Source organism: Falco punctatus, assembly GCF_963210335.1.
Source record: "Falco punctatus genome assembly, chromosome: Z".
Classification (NCBI taxonomy): Eukaryota; Metazoa; Chordata; class Aves; order Falconiformes; family Falconidae; genus Falco; species Falco punctatus.
Window position 1 is genome coordinate 23,994,764 of NC_137586.1, and position 17,361 is coordinate 24,012,124.

The following is a 17,361-nucleotide window of genomic DNA, read 5'->3' on the forward strand; positions in this document are numbered from 1 at the left end:
GCAGTCAAAGAATTGTGCTGGTGTTGTATTGAATTTGTAACTCGGGGAAATGAAAATTTACATTGACAATAGCATAAAATTGCCATTCACAAGCATTTAAATACAGATGGTTTGCAATGCCATTTTTTTTTCACTTCAGATTATACTAAGTAAAAGTTAAAATAGCTAATAAAAGGCTCATAATGAAAGATGTATGCATTTAAAGAAAAACAAAGCAAGCTGAGTGAAAAGTGGACCTAAGTATCAAACTTTGAAAAGACTCAGTTTCCAGGTTTTGCTTGATTGTCAGTTATTCCTTAAATAATCAATTTTAATTGTCACTGAAACGATGAACTATCTGATTAGTGGCAGCAATCAAAAACTTGTATATCCCAGTGACTATGCACATTCATTTAAATTGAAAAGTGAAAGGTGGGTTTAAAAATATTATTCCTCTGTTTATTAGTGAGCTGTTACGAATATGATTCGGTTTATATTTACCTCTTATAAAGAATCACAGATTTTAAATGTCTGAACTCTTTGTACATCTCTGACAAACACCATGCATTCATTTATGTAGAATGTTTCAGACTTAACAACAAATTTTGGAATTTGTCACTTACCAGTTGCCAGTCACAACCTGTAAAATGCTTTTCTCGTAGTTTCAGAAGCAAATTATTTTTGCCTGTGTTGTGTAAGCAGTGGAACATGCATATATCATACTTTTGCTGAACAGGTTTTGTGACACGCAGTTGTAGCTGCATTGACATTATCCTTTAGTTTAAAAATACAGTTGCAGAAAATTGTGTTAGTTGTCTAACAACAGTGACAGCGATTCTTTGTAGCTGGCTGTATGCCAGTAAGTAAATGGAGGCAGCAGTGTGTGGTCCGTCGGCGATAGTGAATTCCTTCCATGTAATAACCTGCTGGTAGCTCTTGCAGTTGAATACAGATATCTAAGCTTTGCATGTGTGCAAGTTTTTCATTTAAACATTGATTTACACTTGTATGTCACGTCCAAGAGGGAAGGCCAGTGTGATAGAAGCAGCGAAAAGGTTGTCTGTTCCAATTACAGAGAAAAACAGCTGGATTTTTATTTTTAATTAAGACTATTATAGCTTGTTTATTAACATCTTGGTCAGGTTTGTCCTCCCTGCAGTCGAAGAACTGGCCAGGTAGTTAGTGTCATGGGAAAGGTGGTGTTCCAGTAGGTTGCACACATTAAACCTTCTGAAAGTTGTAAGAAATGAACATTGACAGAGTATTTTTGCAATCTGCAACATGGATTTTATAGCATTTGTAGCATGTTCATTAGAAAGAAATTTCCACTTTAGGGAAGGAAGGTTTTCTCCCCTTCAAAATATTACTGGAAACAATTGTTTTTTGAAGATGATGGGAATATAGGGTTGGCATTAGGATACTGAATCAGCCATGTGGCTGCTTTTGCAGCACTTTATCAGTTTGTTGTCCTGTAGACAGGCTTATTAGCCAGTGCCGTTTCACACACTTAGTCAAGGTATTTCTATTCTTTTATTCTAGTTTGCTGAAAGTAGGGAGCTGGGTGGCCACCCACAAATGCCTAGTTCTCCAATTGTCAGAACTTTACACTATTTCATATTACAGTTCAGCAAGCAAAAAGTATCAGCCTTCATGGGTTACAAGTTGCATAATTCCTTCATTACTTAGTATTAATTTTCCTATTTGTCAAGTAATTCTCTTGCTTCTCATGTTAGTTAGTTCACATGCTCAGTCTCTAGTTTTTGTATCTGGGGGGTTTCTTCAGTCGGTGGTCAATGAGTCAGTGAGTCGGTGGTCGCTATCTCCCCCTGCCGGAATTACCTTTCCCCTGTTTAGTGAAACTTCCAGTCAGCTCATTCATCTTGTGGTGGTACTTCCCTGGTTTAAACAAAGAGTTTGCTGGTGCTTAATGAAGCCCTTAGTAGTACGTACAAAAATGTTTCTATCTTAACTTAACCATTAATATTTCATTTGTTAGGATTGTCTTAAAGTCAAACCTTGAACGGTACATTTGATTTTTTTAATCAATCCCTTGATCATTTGATGTCAGGTTAATTTTCATAAGTGCACTGAGTTATGATAACTGAGTTCTATGTTATGGTTAGGAACTAGAAATTTCTAGCTTAAATGTCTTCAGCATTGCTTTATTCCTCTGCCATTGTTTTTGAAGTTAAATAACTTTACTTCCTTTTTGGAATTTACGCCCTGTGTAAATTTAAGGATACAAACCCAAGCTACACTTGCTCATTTTTTGCTAGACTAGACAAGCCAACCACATTCAGTCTTTTCTCACAGCGTAGCTCTCCATTCCTAAGATTATCTTGGTCATCTTACTCTATAGCTGTTCTAGTTTGAGCTCTTTTCTGTAAAACCAATACCCAGCTAATCAGTCAGGGGTGTTTGCTGGTTCAGTGATAACTTTCTGACTTGAACTCAGCTGGAGGTTCTCTCCAGTGGTGGAACAGAGGCTGCAGCTGCTTCCTCCAAGTAGGTTTTTGCAACTAAAGTTACTGGTTTGAGTGTCATTCCCATGGAGTTCATCAGTGACTATTGAAGTCTGCATGTGCTGCTTGTTAAAGATAATTGTGGCAAATATTACTAAGTTCAGTTGAGTTGCAGTACAAATGCACAGAACAGTTGTCATGTTATGCCTGTGTTATGTTGCTTGTCTATTTTTTCCCCTTTATTGTTCAGTGGGTGACAATTTGGATAGCATTTACTTAATCTTTAAGCAGTTCTTTAAAATGCACAGCATAAAGCTGTTTTTCTTTAGCAGGAGTCAGAAGAACTCTCCTCTGATGAAGAGATGAAAATGGCAGAAATGCGACCACCGCTGATAGAAACCTCCATAAACCAACCAAAAGTGGTAGCTCTTAGCAGTAACAAAAAAGGTTAGACACCATAAAAAGCAATAGAAGTGTTGTGTAATTCTGATTATTTCTTCTCTCAAAGTGGCTAATTTTCAAATTACATTATGTAAAATTAGATTTAATTTGTATGTTTTTAAAGCAAGATGATCAATTCTCTAGTTAAGTAATGAAAGCAGAAAAAAATTCTGGAATATCTTGAGTGTGGCAGAGAAAGCTGTGTTGACATCCTGATTTTTCTTGATGCTTGTCATCAGTTGAAAAGTGGAGAGGAGAAGCTAATGCATGTGGATGTTTAAGAAAAGCATTGCAGAAAGTGATATTTGGCTTGGAAATACTCCATATTTCCTCCCTCCCCCAGATTTTCTGGATTAATGCTGCTATAGGCAGCAACATCACTTGTTTAAATTTCTTAGAGGAGCTGTGCTGTCTTCCAAAGGTTTAAGAATAAACTTCTCATGTGGCAACTCTTTCTTCCTTTCTGCTAACAGGAAACTTCAGAACATTGTTTTTTGTTACCTAAGTTTTATATTCTCTGAACGATAATTTTGGTCTGAGTAACCATTTCCTTAAGAGTAAGGAATAACCTAGGATTCAGAGAAAACATAATTTAGAAGTTGGAGAGCAAATTGTGTTTTGCTGCATATGATGTCCTAGTCCTGTACTTTCCAGGACAAAGGGCTTTCCCAGAAAGGGTGAGATTTAGTGGGGATGAAGGAAAACCACGTGGAGGTAGCGGAAAGAGTCTGCTGAATATCACATGCAGGTGAAAAGACTGAGGTCTGTCACTGCTGTCTTTGCGGTGTTGTGCCTGACTAAAGTATTTTCTTGACTCTAGAGACAGACATTAATTTCACAAAATTTATGCTTTTGGGACCTATAACTATGTCTTGAAGCAAAAATTTAAATGTATTTGTTCATACACTTAAAATCATAGCTGGCTTCAAGTCCCACAGAAATTATTTTTGTATGGTTATAGTATGTAAGTATGCATACATTATGCAAGAATCAATGTGCACAGGTGTAAATTACTCTGAAAACGTTGTCCTAAGTTTTCTGCAAAGCATGGGAATGCATTGAATTCCAACTCTGTAGAAAAACATTTCTCTTTGCTGTTTTTTTACACCTGTTTAACTGTATAGAGCTATCCAGTGATCTAGCTCTTTCCAGAGTGCTTGATCTAATAAATACCTCTTTAACAGCGATACAATGTTTGAAATCAGGATCTGTGAAACATGTGAACTTCATTTTCATAGAAGCTAACAGAGCATGTAATGCAAAACTTTGAAATCATTCCAAAAAACAGAAGTATGATTTGATGGATATTTTGGGGAAGTATTTTATAATGTAGTACTAGCTTATACCAAGGAAACTTGGAATAAAGCAACAAGTTACATTTCATTAACTGGTGAGGGCTGTTTACATTGAGCTGAAAAATAGGAACTGTTGCCAGCAGTCTGTTGTAACTTCAAGTGTCCAAAGGTGTTAGCTTACATTTTAGTTTCCAGTAGTAAGAATTACTGAAGAACAATAAACAGTTTCTAAGTACTGTAACATAAACACATTTAATGGCTGTTAAACAGATACATGTGTCTAAGTTGGCAAATTTTTATTTCAGATGATTCAAAAGATGCTGATTCCTTATCAGATGAAGCTACCCACAACAGCAATCAAAATAACAGTAACTGTTCCTCTCCTTCTCGAATGTCAGATTCTGTTTCCTTAAATACTGATAGTAGCCAAGATATTTCCCTCTGTTCTCCAGACAAAGAAACACATGCTGCTGTTTTATCCAAGATCAGGTTTGTAAGATAGTCTACCACTGAGCAAATACAATAGAAAAATGGTACTTAATCTTTCATATTATGTCTCCATTCTTTTAATTCATTAATTTATCATTCATGAAATTTACCTTTTAATGTTTTAAATTAAGGTTAGATAATGGAATAGCTCTCTTTGAATTTTATTGCCCTCGTGGTTTTTTTTTTAGAGGCTAATTTTCATATACAAGAGATGGTTTCCATCTGTTTTAATAACAGGATATAATAACTTCATCCTTATAATTTTTTTATTCCTGCAAAACAGTTCAATACACCATTTTACAAGCATCTGCATCACTTTGAAGGTAAAATTGATTACTAACGTTACTATAAAAGGCTTTTAGAAACTTACAAAGAATGGACTTATACGTTGCTGCTTTTCTTGAGGTTTTAGTTAGAAGGTGCCATTTTTTAAAGAGATTTTCCTTACCTTACATTGGACAAGAATTTGTTCAAAATTGTCATGGAACTTGCAAGTATTTGATTTTAAAAATTAAGTTGTTATCACTTCGTAATTTTGACATCTTTAAACTGTCTTTAATAATTCCTGTTGAATTTAAACAAGCTTCTGAACTCAGATGACACAAATATTGCCAAAATGAGCCCTCCCTATATTTCTGTAACGGTGAGACAGCAAGTCACAAATCTGGTTGTATATTGGTCTTTGTCCTGTTTTCTGTGCACAGTATGGCAGTGTTGCATGTTAATGATTCTCTTCTAAAACAGTTCTTAAAAGAGTATGTTGGTTCCTTTTGGAATTTATTTTAAGAGCCATCTTTTTTTCCAGGCGAGAAGATGAAAATCTGAATAATCTTTTGCACAATGGAGGTGAATTGAGCCTTACAGTAGAAGGAAAAATAAATGTGCAAGACAAGGTTGCAGATTTGTCTGAATATGAATTAAGCATTGAAGAAAGATTATGCCTCGTAGGAAAAAGTGTTGATCTAAGCACTTCTACAGAGGAGTCTCACAAATTAGACCAAATAAACATGAATATCAATAAACTGGCTAGGGAGGAGGCACTGCCAGTTCCTGTAGAAGGGTTACAAACAGAGGAAATAATTTCAGTAAAGGGCTTTTTGAATAAAAACATGAAAGAAGAAAGTGAGTGCTTGGAAAATGGAAATAAATACCCTATAAATAAAGTAAATGGACATCCTGAGGGCGCAGTACAATCTCCCAGTAAAGACAAACTAGCAAGAAGCGCTACAGTTGATGGTGATTCTGCTGAGCTGCCTGTTTCGAGGAGTACTGAAGATTTGTCCCCACAGAGAAGTGGTCCTGTGATGAAATCTCACAGCGTCACCAGTATGGACACTGGTGGTCTGAAAATCTGTGATAGTGTAAATGAGAATGGATCTCAACAGTCAAACTCAGTAGTAAAATCAGCATCTGATAGTGCAGATGGAAAAAACATAGTCCGAAGTAAATCTGCTACTCTTCTGTATGATCGACCTTTGCAGGTTTTTCCTGGGTCGTCGTCATCATCTGATTTAATTTCTGCAAAAACTGTGTTCAAGTTTGACTCAAATCACAATCCTGAAGGCACTAATGTAGCGAGAGGATCGGTGACAAGTGGTGCGCAGGTGTTCTGCACTCCCCAGTATAATATTCAGTACAGTAGCAGTGCAATGGCGAAAGACACCTTGTGGCCACAGAAACAAAACACCCAGGTAGAACAAGGCAGCTTACCTCCTTCACGTCTGCATAGGTCTGACAGTACAGAAGCCCCCAGCTATGTAAAGCATTCTGCCAATATGAATTTCTCCAATCATAACAACGTCCGAGCCAGTGCTGTGTATAACACTCATCAACGGATGGCTGGGAGACACACAGATTTGTGGGCTGTTCCACCAAATGATAGACTGCTCCCAGGAGCAACCAGACATACTCTTCAAAGGCAGAGCAGCGTGTCTTCTACAGCTTCTATAAATGTTGGGGATACTGGACCTTCAAGGTGGACCCAGGGTCCTGAAGGGGACTACTTAACGTACAGAGATTTGCATTCAATGGGAAGAGTTTCACAATTAATGTCTGGGCAACAGAGACCTCTTTCTGCCAGGACTTACAGCATTGATGGTCCAAATGTACCCCGACCACAGAGTGCTCGGCCATTGGTGAATGAAATACCAGAAAGAACTATGTCAGTTAGTGACTTCAATTACTCGCGGACTAGCCCTTCAAAGAGATCAAACCCAAGAGTGAACTCTGAGCACTCTTTATTAGATCCTCCAGGAAAAAGTAAAGTCCCTCATGACTGGAGGGAACAGGTGCTGCGACATATTGAGGCTAAAAAGCTAGAAAAGGTAAAAATAATAATTTAAAAACTCCTCTACCTTTCTGTTACCTGGATATGGAATAAGTTAAAACACTCTGCATTTTGAACCGCTTTTAATTACCAGTGAAAATGTACTTCTGATACTGCCTTAAAAAGGGTGAATGTGTTTGTGATGAATATTGGAGAAACAGTCAAGTGGTAGACTGTAAATGAATTTTTCCCCCAAAGAAAAAAGTCCACGTAGTTTTTACATCATACTTCCCAGCTTAGTCCAGTTTCTTTAGAATACATTAATGTCACATTGACCTGCTGGAATGCAAGGCCAGCTCTTTTAGGCCAGGTAATTTTTATTGTAGCGTCCTATTTGTATTATACCGAAATATTCCCTTATACTTCTCTTATCCCTTCTGTTCTGCCTTTTTTCCCCTATTTATTCTCTTTAAGAACAAGGAAAAGAAAACCAGTAAAATCCGTTTGGAAGTATAGGTCTACAGCTTCAGTTGCTGAAGAATTCAAAAGCCATAATTAGCATGTATTTGCCTCCAAGCCAGTTGTCTTTTGAAGTTGGATATCCAACAGATTGTTGAATGAATATTTATCACTGTGAGATGAGAACACTTAAAAATGTTGTTCAATTCAGGAAATCACAGGAGGTTTTGATATAACTGGAGATGATGAACAAGATTACGTACTGTAAATGCTATCAAGAATTTGAGCTGATATGTAGAGCTGAACAATTATGTCTTCAAAAAATTTGCGCAGAGACTGGAGGAGTGTAGTCTATGCTGTCCAGCTAAACCAGATTAAAATATCATCACTAAATAATGGGTAGAATGTCATTAGCCTGATCCTGTTTCCTTGGAGGGGAAGTGATTAAAGCAGCCAAAATACATTCCAATTATGCCAGCTAGATGGATCTTCTTTTCTAATTTCTCTTGAAAGAACATAGTTTGGTTTGTGGTTATTGTGCTAAATACTTCAATATCCATGATAGCTAAAGAAATTTAATTGGAGATGGTTGAAAAAATTACTTTTAACTATAATTTTTCTTTGAAAATCCAAGTGTTTGGAGGGATGGGTTTGTTTTTCTTTGTTTTAAGTTGAATAACTTCTGGTGATAGAAAGGGATGGGGTCTGTTTGTTTTGTAAAGAAGCCTGCACAACAGCTGCACCTGTTCTTCTGATCCAGTTTGTCATGTACAATATAAAATATTTTAAGGCTTTCACAGTACTGTGCTATACCATGGGGACCTTTTGTCCCACAAGACAGTCACAAACCACACCATGTTCCAATCCTAATAAAAGGTGTATTCTCTGATCTTCTGTTCTCCTGGATGCATATATCAAATCTTACATGAAACAACAGTGAAGCAAAAACCCAGCAATCCCTGAATGCAAAGGGAAACAAAACTTCAGAGCACTGATGATGCAGTTATTCTAGCTCATTCTTGTCATCTACATTTGAAATGTTAGGAATAACGTTTAATACACCAGTGATACCTGTTCAGGTACCATGGCAGTTTAGTCACCTCTACTGAAATGAAATTGATTGCCTGGCTTGATTCCCTGTATATGTGCCCATGCTTTCTGTCATGCTTAATTTTTGTTTCCTACTACAGCGACGTGGGATAGCAGCTATTGAGATCTTAGCTGTGCATCCAATTTAACAGATTTAGAAGTCTGTTTTGTATGTGCGTGTTTCTTTTGTTCTGGCCTTGAACCATTTTAAAGAAGCTTTTATTTAGCAATCTGAGACTTATTTATGGGTTTAAAAGTGAATGTGTATAATTTTCTACTTTATGTTCTCTAGGATACAGCTAACTTAAAAAGAAAAATCTGAACTGTGAAACATGTAGATATGATCCTCTATGGCAGCTGGCAAATATGATAATGTGGAAATTCTAGAAATTTACTGGGTATTTCTTCTTTTAAAGTAATGTTTTTGGTATTTCTGTTTGTAATTAAAAAATAGGTGGGCAGGTTGGGTCTTAATCTATAAAATAGACTTCTGAAATGTTTTGAAGTCTGCAAAAAACCTCAGTAATTACAGAACTCATTTAAGGAACAAGTTCAATTACAGAGTTCATGTAAGGAACATTTATTGGAAATTGCTTTGACAAAACTTTCATGGATTTAAAATAGTATTTGATTTTTTAAAGCATAAGACACAATACTGACAAAACCAGGTATACACAATTAAGCCTTATGATGAATATTTAATGCCTGTGGTTATACGCAACAGTATGGGTTAATATTATTACTTTTGCTGTGACTCTTCTGAGTCTGTTAATGAATTTAATCATGTTTACTATTTCTATCCTGTGCTTATTAGGAAAGAGAGTGCAGTGGGGTTTGGGGGGTTGGTTTTGTTGGGGGGCTGGTTTGTTGGTTTTTTACTTTTTTGCTAAGGTCCTGAAGTACTTATTTTGTTTCTATAAGATTTAGTAACTGGAGGGAGAGAGAGGGGGGAGAGTGAACCCATTTAAATAGTGTCTGCTTGTTGGACAAATGGGAGAAGCTAGTTCTTGTTTTGTTAGCCTTTTTTACCTGATATAGGTAGGAAAAAAAACTTAAAAGAGTTTAATTTGCGTGGGGAGAGATAGAGGATTGCTTTAAGTCCAGCAAAAATGATTAACAATGGATTCTAGCCAAGTAACCAGCATTTCTAATCCCTTTGACAAGTTGTCAGGGGCATGCACTGTTCAACTAAAATTGTCCATCTGGTTGAAGGAAGGTGAAAACAGTTCATGAGGCCACTTGTAAACAGAAATTTTGCATATATTCAGGAGAAACAGTTTGCTCACCTGATACAAAGCATATTTTAGTGTGGGATAAAGAAAAGAACTTAATTAAATGCCAAGCTGCTCTCTAGTGGTTATATATGTAAGCAGTTGGAAAGCATGTAGGCAGTTCTGCCCCACCCCCAACCTCACACACTTAGTGCACAGGTGACTTTTTAAGAACAGTAATGTTTTTCAGTGTATTTTCCTTTTTGATTGTGACCTGCCAGTTTTACTACTGGATATGTCACAGTAGTCTCCTATAGTAGTCTTGTTGAAAGTTTTCATTTAGGAATTTAAAATACTGCCTCTGTAAAAACACTAGTCTCACACATTTGAATCTGTGGTAAAGGAATTTCTTATCCATAAACTGCAATAATAAATACTGCAACAGTTATCTGCAAATACCTATTATATGTATATGTGCTGAGTAGGCAGAAACAGTTACTGGGCCTGATTCTGTCCTTTCCTTATGGATGTATATTTTCTTTTTTTGTTATGGATCTCTTGGGAGTTCATCAGGTGCATGTTTCCTTTCAATTCTAATTTCATCTGGAATTAAGTCCTCTGGGTTTTATCTACTTAATCTACTATTTAAGTAAAACAGCAGAGCATCAGAGAAGAAGTCACAAACTTTGATTCCTACTTTCTAATTCAGAAATCAGAATAAGTGGTTTATTCTTGAAGTTGCCAGTGTAATGTCCAAGTGTTACAGTATTGTTACAGAATTGCAGTTTTGGTCAGTTTGATTTCATTTTTTATGCTACATACATAACATGCAAAAATATTTTAATTGATGTGGCTTCAGGTTTTCTCCAAGTTAAAACTTGCTTCAATATGTCAAGGAACATAAGTTCAGTGGGTCTGTGCACACATAAAATTAAGTGCTTCAATGTTTATAAGATCATAGCCTGAAGAATATGTTGACACTGAAAAATTAAAGGAATGCTATCCATTTGTTAATTTTTTTTATTTTAGTTTGATGTTTTTCTCCGTTTTGAATGACCTACAGAAACATTAATGTGTGACAGTATTTTGTGGAGTACAGAAGCCGATATATCACACTTTAAAAGGAGTAAAATTCTTGTGCATTTGGAATGTAAACAACAAAAGTTCTGACCCTGCAAACATTTTATGACAGTATAACTTAAATTTAATGTAATTTTCCATAGGTAACGCTTCAATAGGAATGCTGTCATATACAGAAGATACTCCACCCACCCCCCAAAAAAACCCAAACACCCACATACCTAAATTCATGCCTTTTTTTTTTTCCCCCTTTTCATGACTGAAGAATAGTTTCGTAATGTTTAAGGTCACACTCTAAACGCCTCAGTTTCTCTCTTCCCAGCCCAAAACAGAGGAAAAATACCTCCTAGATTTGCCACTAGCCATCTCCACTTGTGTTAGTCTAAAGCTTTCTTACAACTCCAGGTAATTTTAAATAGTGTTTGTACTTGTAGGTTCCATTTAATTTAGTGTTGATACACTGTGCCCAATGTAGAGAGGGAGAAAAATGGTGTTTGCAGTACTTCTTCTGTCTTTGCTACATCAATTGCACAATCATCTTTTGTACTTCAGAAAGGAGATTTTGTAAACCCTTGAGTAAAACTACTCTCAGGCTGTGTAATCACCTTGAAAGCTCACTAAACCGAGTTAACTGAAATCTTAATTCCTGATGGACAAGTTCATGCCTCGACAATTTTTAGGAAAGTTCCACCTCCTATTGCAGATCTATCTTAGACTGTAAATACAAATCTGGATTTAGATTGTCACTATTTATTGACTATCTGTTTGGGCCCTTCTAAGAGAAGAGGGAATCTTGTGGATCTAGGGATCTTTATAAGTAAGACAGTCTGCTAGAGGCACTTTAAGAAGATAACTTATTAGTCTCATCATGCGTTCCTTCTATTTTTATCTGTCTTTTTGCTACCTATAGAAGATGGAGAGATACAGGAACCTCTGAGATAAGCTTCCTGTAAGGAGACTTCAGGGAGTTGCCTGTACAAGTGGGGGAAGGCCACCTGGCTAATTAAAGAGGCTATTTTGGAGAAGAGTTGTAAGAAGATTCTTTGAGGTGCTAAGGAAAACTGGCTTTGGCAGTTTTGTCTGGGTGTTTGGCCTGAAACTTAGAGGAGCAGTAAGCTCACGTCAAGGGTTTAGTAAGGAGAGTTGAATGCAAAGTAGATTCTTCCCCTCCCAAGCAGGGAAGGCTTCTGGAGACTTGTCTGGAAGCCTGAAAAATCCGTTGACTAGAGAACAGTGTAGGTGTAGAAGAGGAGCATGAAGAAAGCTCACTATGCCATTGAGAGCTTATCCAAGAGCCTTGGCCAAGAAGAGCCAAGTATTATCAGTAAATACTGTTTTCCAAGGGAGTTTACAGTGACTGTGCTACCAGAGCATCTGGGAGCAAGGCATATGACTTTGATTATTAAACTAGTTTTAGTTTCACAAGATAAACCTAGTAGAAAGAGCAATTGTCTGCTTGAGGACTAGTGACTATTTTGAAAATTAGGTTAGTATATGTAGTCAACAGGCAAACACCAAAATGTATATATTTACTAATCTAAGAGTTGTTGCAGTATCTTAATCAAATGATACATGTCTTGAACTTTTTTTTTACTTGGAAAAATTAGAAACTTCATGAAAATCCAGCAACTGTTAATTTGCTGGGTTTTGATACTTTGTGGTATATCTTACATGATCAAATTTTTTTATGGGTCTTTGTCACTTTTTCAAGATGGGTTTGTTTCATTTCATCATGAGTCATGGAGGATTCTTCTTTTCTTTTATGCAGTCTTTTTATTTTGTTCTTGAAACTACCAAAAAAAAACCCCTCCATGGTGGCAAGACAGTAATGTCTACTGTTTTCTTTCTGTTATCCTTGCCAATATTGTAGAGGTCAGGTTTTGTAAGGTCATGAAGCCCAAAACCAAACCACTATCACTTCTGTCTTAGAGCTCGTGGTTTTTGTTTGATTACCTATGGTAACACAGGGGTGGACTCCAAGGTTCCTTTCAAACCTCTTTTTCTTTAAATGAGGCTTGGTCGCATTTCTTGAATGAAGTGATATTAGAATGCATTTTGGATCACTGCAAAAACCAGAAAACCCAGTCAAACAGTCAAACCTCTGTCTCTGTGTAACTTTTTATTTGTACTGTGCCAGTAAGAGGGGGGGGAATGAGACAAAACAACTGGTAATTAAATGGGTTTCCACAGGTGTTTATCTTAACTGCCAGCTTCTCTTCCTACAACATAACTGATAAAACTAGAAGTTTTTATAAGCTGTGCACCTTTGTTGTTTTTCCAGGCACATAAACATTTTAATGACTTTATTTACCTGTAATTCTGCATGTTAACTGCTGATTGCATGCTGATTTACGGTAAATAAAGGTAAATAGGGGTCACTGAGTTGTGCTTTATACACCACAGTGGTATGAACATTCTTGCATGGTTTTTATCTTGCATGACAATGGAATATGTTTGTATTAGTCTATGTATAACATGTCTTGTGGTTTATGCATGCTGCACTAATCTCTGTGTTAAATCTGTCCCCTCTTTATTCAGAGCATGCTGTCTAGGTCCTTTAATTCCAATTATGCTGCAGTTAGCAGCTTTCACTATGGCAGCTCTAGGGATCTGCATGGCAGCCAGGGTAGTGTTGCCTTGAGTGTTGCAGACGGAAGAGGTTCTGGTGTGCACATTGTCCGAGTGAGTACCTACAGGAGGCTATTGCAATATAGCAATATATAGAGGGGGAGAGAAAAAACTGAAAGGCATCCTTAAATTGATAGTTATCCTTTTTACATATAGACAATGCTTTCAATAAAAAAGAATATAATTTACATGCTGGAATCTTTTTATAGGCATTAAATCAAATACTTTGCCTTCACTTCATGTGCTTTAAACTTATTGCAAGGCTTTTCAATTTAATGTCATGAAGTTGAGTTTTCTAATTGGCTTTTATAGACGGTTGAACATAAGTAAAACTGTCTGGGTTTTTTTGTACTTGTGTGAACAAGAGATTACCATTCTGAATTTAACCTAGGTTGATAAATAAAAAACCAAAATCTCATCATGATTTTTCCTCTCCCAAACAATTCTGATGATTTAAACTGTACTGTAAGATACTGTAGGCATTCAAGAAAATGAATATTTTAGTTTGTAAGGAAATGTGAGGAAATTAACTCTGAGCATATTGAATAATGTTATGGTATTCATACTGAGCAGAATAAAGCCAACAGAAGACTTCTTTAACCAAATGGATCCTTGAATAGGCAATTTAGTACAATTAGTATTTGTTGACTTTTCTTACCAGTTTATTGTGATCAAAGACACCTCTGCAGTTGCTAGTTTTTGTAAATACCTATCAATATTTTGTGGGTGTGGTGTCTTGGCTAGTAAGATTTTCTACGTAAACAATGTAGTAGTTAATCAAAGAAGATAAAGAACAATAAAGCCCTTAAAATGTTATTCTTGGCTTCTTATGAGAATTTTTTAGTTTGAATTGTGTGAAGACAGTCATCTTTACTGCTGCGTTCTATTTAAAGCATCCCCAGGCTTCTACTCCAGCAGACCAATGCCAGGATGAAGTACTCATTTCAGGACAGCAGAATTACTCAACTGCCACACTTTGTCTCAAAGATGTTCCTCCGGATAGCATGAAGAAAATAGCTGTGCAGGTAATTATCTACATGACACCTTTGATCGGATATATTTATTGTTATTTGTAAGGATATGGGGGGGTTTATTAGCAGTAGAAACAGATGTTGGGATAGCAATTTTGAACTGTGGCTTCTTTAAAATGTAATACCCAGGTATCAAAGGTGGCATAAATGAAATGGTATCTTCTTTTTGGAAGACAGAATAGTTGACTATATGAAGAGGGGTAGTTCTTATTTTTCTTCAGCAGGGACTCTAAAAGAAGAAATTGGCAGCAGAAGGCATAATTGCAAGTGAAAATTGGAATACAGCAGATGATTTCAGGAAAGCAATTTGAAGCTGATTAAACCTTCTAAAGAACAAACTTGAATTCTGTTGTGATGAAATTGTGATGATAAACTAGAATTTTGAGGAGATGTTCTGTATACATCTCTAAGGGCCTTCTATACGGACAGAACTTACTACAATGAAACTGAATGAGTGCTCATAAATTACTACATGCAGCAATTGATTTTCTTTTTATAACTTAAGTAATTTCAGTTGCATTTCTATAGACACGTGGTATTGGGAATTTCCATAACTGTTGATACATGTTGCCTATGTAAACTCTACCTCTGGCAGTACAACAAAAAATAATTTTCCTGTCATGCTTTAGGCTTTCAGAAGAGGCAGTGGAAAATCGTGTAAATTGAATACATCTCATCTGTAAATAAGCTAAAAAATGTTTGTATATACACACATTAACATTTCTCAGAATCACTTCAAAATAAAAAACTCACCTTAACAGAGTAGATTCTGATACATGTCCATTCACATAGCATGTTTAAAGTTTGGAATTTGCACGCTGCAGTTATTTATAATAGAGAGAATTTTAATACCTTCATATCCTATAACTAATGAGATAATGGTGACACGCAGAAAAAATCTGTAACTCAAGCCTGTAGCTTTTTTGGCATGTGGGAATCGTATAAACAGATGAGTGACTACCTAAGCTGAGTAAGAGCGTGTGGGCAAGGAGGGACAAGGCTTCCTATCTCAGTGCAGAGCTGAACAGTAACTGAGGCTTCAGTAAGAAACATCTCCAGCATCATTCCTAGGGACATGGTTTGAATGCAGTATATGTTTTGACAGTTGTGTACTTTGCTGCTGTTTGTCATCATTATACCTATCAAATCAGTGACAGATGTGTTAACAAAAGAGTACCATTTATTGGAAATATCATTACAGTTTTGATATCAAAATCTTGAGCTTGTGTGTGAATTTGCTCAAAAGGTTTTTATAATAAAGTGGTCACCAAAGATGGTCGGAGAGTATCTAACTTCTGTTTGCTAGCTGTGTGGGATTTTTATTTTGTGTATGATTTACTGGGAATTGTTACAAAATCTCTGAATTTTATGCAATAAAAGTGCAAGCTATAATGATGTCAACCAAGTGCCAATACTGTCAGTTGCACTGCTAGAAAATAACAGTTGGGAAAACTCCATTAATCAAGTGTTAAAAGCAAAGATGTCTGTCTAATCTGTTCTAGTAGATTAGCATTCAAAATAAGTTTTTTGTTTTCAGGTTTGTTCTCAGTAGGCCAAAGCTGATGACTATAAAGAAAATAGAGTATAATTCTGCATGACCCGGAAAAGTAGTTTCAGTAACGTTCCTGCAATTAAAAGTGGTCAAGTATGAGAAATATTGAAATAATAAAGAAAGAATTGAGGATTGCTGCTTATAAAATGTATGATATTGAGTATTCATGTTTTATTCAGATACCTTTGACAAATGGGCAGATGTGCCAGCCTCAAAGACCTCAGGCAAACTACAGCCAAGTCCATCATCTCCCTCCTCAATCATCAGTAGCAAGACATCCATCTAGAGAACAATTAATTGATTACCTGATGTTGAAAGTTGCTCACCAGCCTCCCTATACCCAGTCCCAGTGTTCTTCCAGACAAAGCCATGAACTGGCAAAGCAAGAGGTAAGAATAAAATCTAACTTTACAATCTGACATCTGTCTGTCAGTGGTGGTGAATTGTTAGATTGTTTTTACTACCATTTCTCTGTAGGTGATGGCAGAAACCATATAGGAAGTTATCTCCAGCAGAAGACAGCGTTACCTTAGTGCAGTTCTACTACTGAAATCACACATCCCTTCTGGTTTTGAGCTCTTTTTACTTTTTATGTGAACAGGTTAAGAGAGAAATGTGGTAGACTTTTAACGGAATGTACCAGAAACTTAAACTTGCATCACTTTTACTGATCTAGAAATTTATCCTCAACTACGCTTACTAAGATCACCAACTCATTATTTATCTAGTAACTGAAAAAATATGAAGTAGCAGTACAACTTAAAGTACTTTGCATCTATTCATTGCTATCCAGAACGGTTTAAAGACCTGCAAATGTAGAAATGTGTACCAATAAACAAAAGCCAGGATAAAAAAAAATGTGAGCATCTGGTGCATGCCTTATAATTATCTGTTTTATTTATGATAGATGAGGTTAAGACATTCTCACACAATGTTGCAGCTTTTTTAATTGTGGCAACCTTCTTTCTGCTCTTGGACATAAGATGTTTACTCTGTATTGTTTTGGGATTTGGGGGAAAATACAGAGAATGATGTTTTAATTCTGTACTAGAATAAGAATATCCATTTCTTGTATAAAATAAGTTTTCTAGTCAACTGTTCTGGCAAAAGAAAGGGAATGCAGTTTGGGCTACACAGAACTTAGAGTGAAAGTAGGAATGAGGTTTGATTTTTTTTTTTTATTATTATTTTTTTTTTATTTTTTTAATTCAGGTGGAGGTAGCAAAGAAATAGGAGGAACAGGTTCTTTCATAGGAACATGTATGTTTGCTGGGGGCATTAAATTCATTTACATAATACCAAAATACCTCTGAATTTAAAGCCACATGAACTATAATTATAATAATAGTGGTACTGGAGTAAAACTTACGTACAATGAT

At 36.2% G+C, this 17,361-nt stretch overlaps 1 protein-coding gene across 11 annotated transcripts in view; it reads left to right on the forward strand.

Moving 5' to 3' along the window:
• Positions 1-17,361, forward strand: part of ERBIN (erbb2 interacting protein) — a 122,392-nt gene that overhangs the window by 97,896 nt on the left and 7,135 nt on the right. For 8 of the 11 annotated variants that reach the window (XM_080372805.1, XM_080372807.1, XM_080372802.1 and 5 more), the window contains 6 exons: positions 2,771-2,888; positions 4,483-4,666; positions 5,472-6,990; positions 13,310-13,453; positions 14,293-14,424; positions 16,162-16,371. In XM_080372805.1, coding sequence (XP_080228931.1) covers positions 2,771-2,888; positions 4,483-4,666; positions 5,472-6,990; positions 13,310-13,453; positions 14,293-14,424; positions 16,162-16,371 — 2,307 coding nt within the window. The remainder of the gene's footprint in view (positions 1-2,770; positions 2,889-4,482; positions 4,667-5,471; positions 6,991-13,309; positions 13,454-14,292; positions 14,425-16,161; positions 16,372-17,361) is intronic. The other 3 variants (XM_080372800.1, XM_080372806.1, XM_080372808.1) reach the window with 2 other exon arrangements.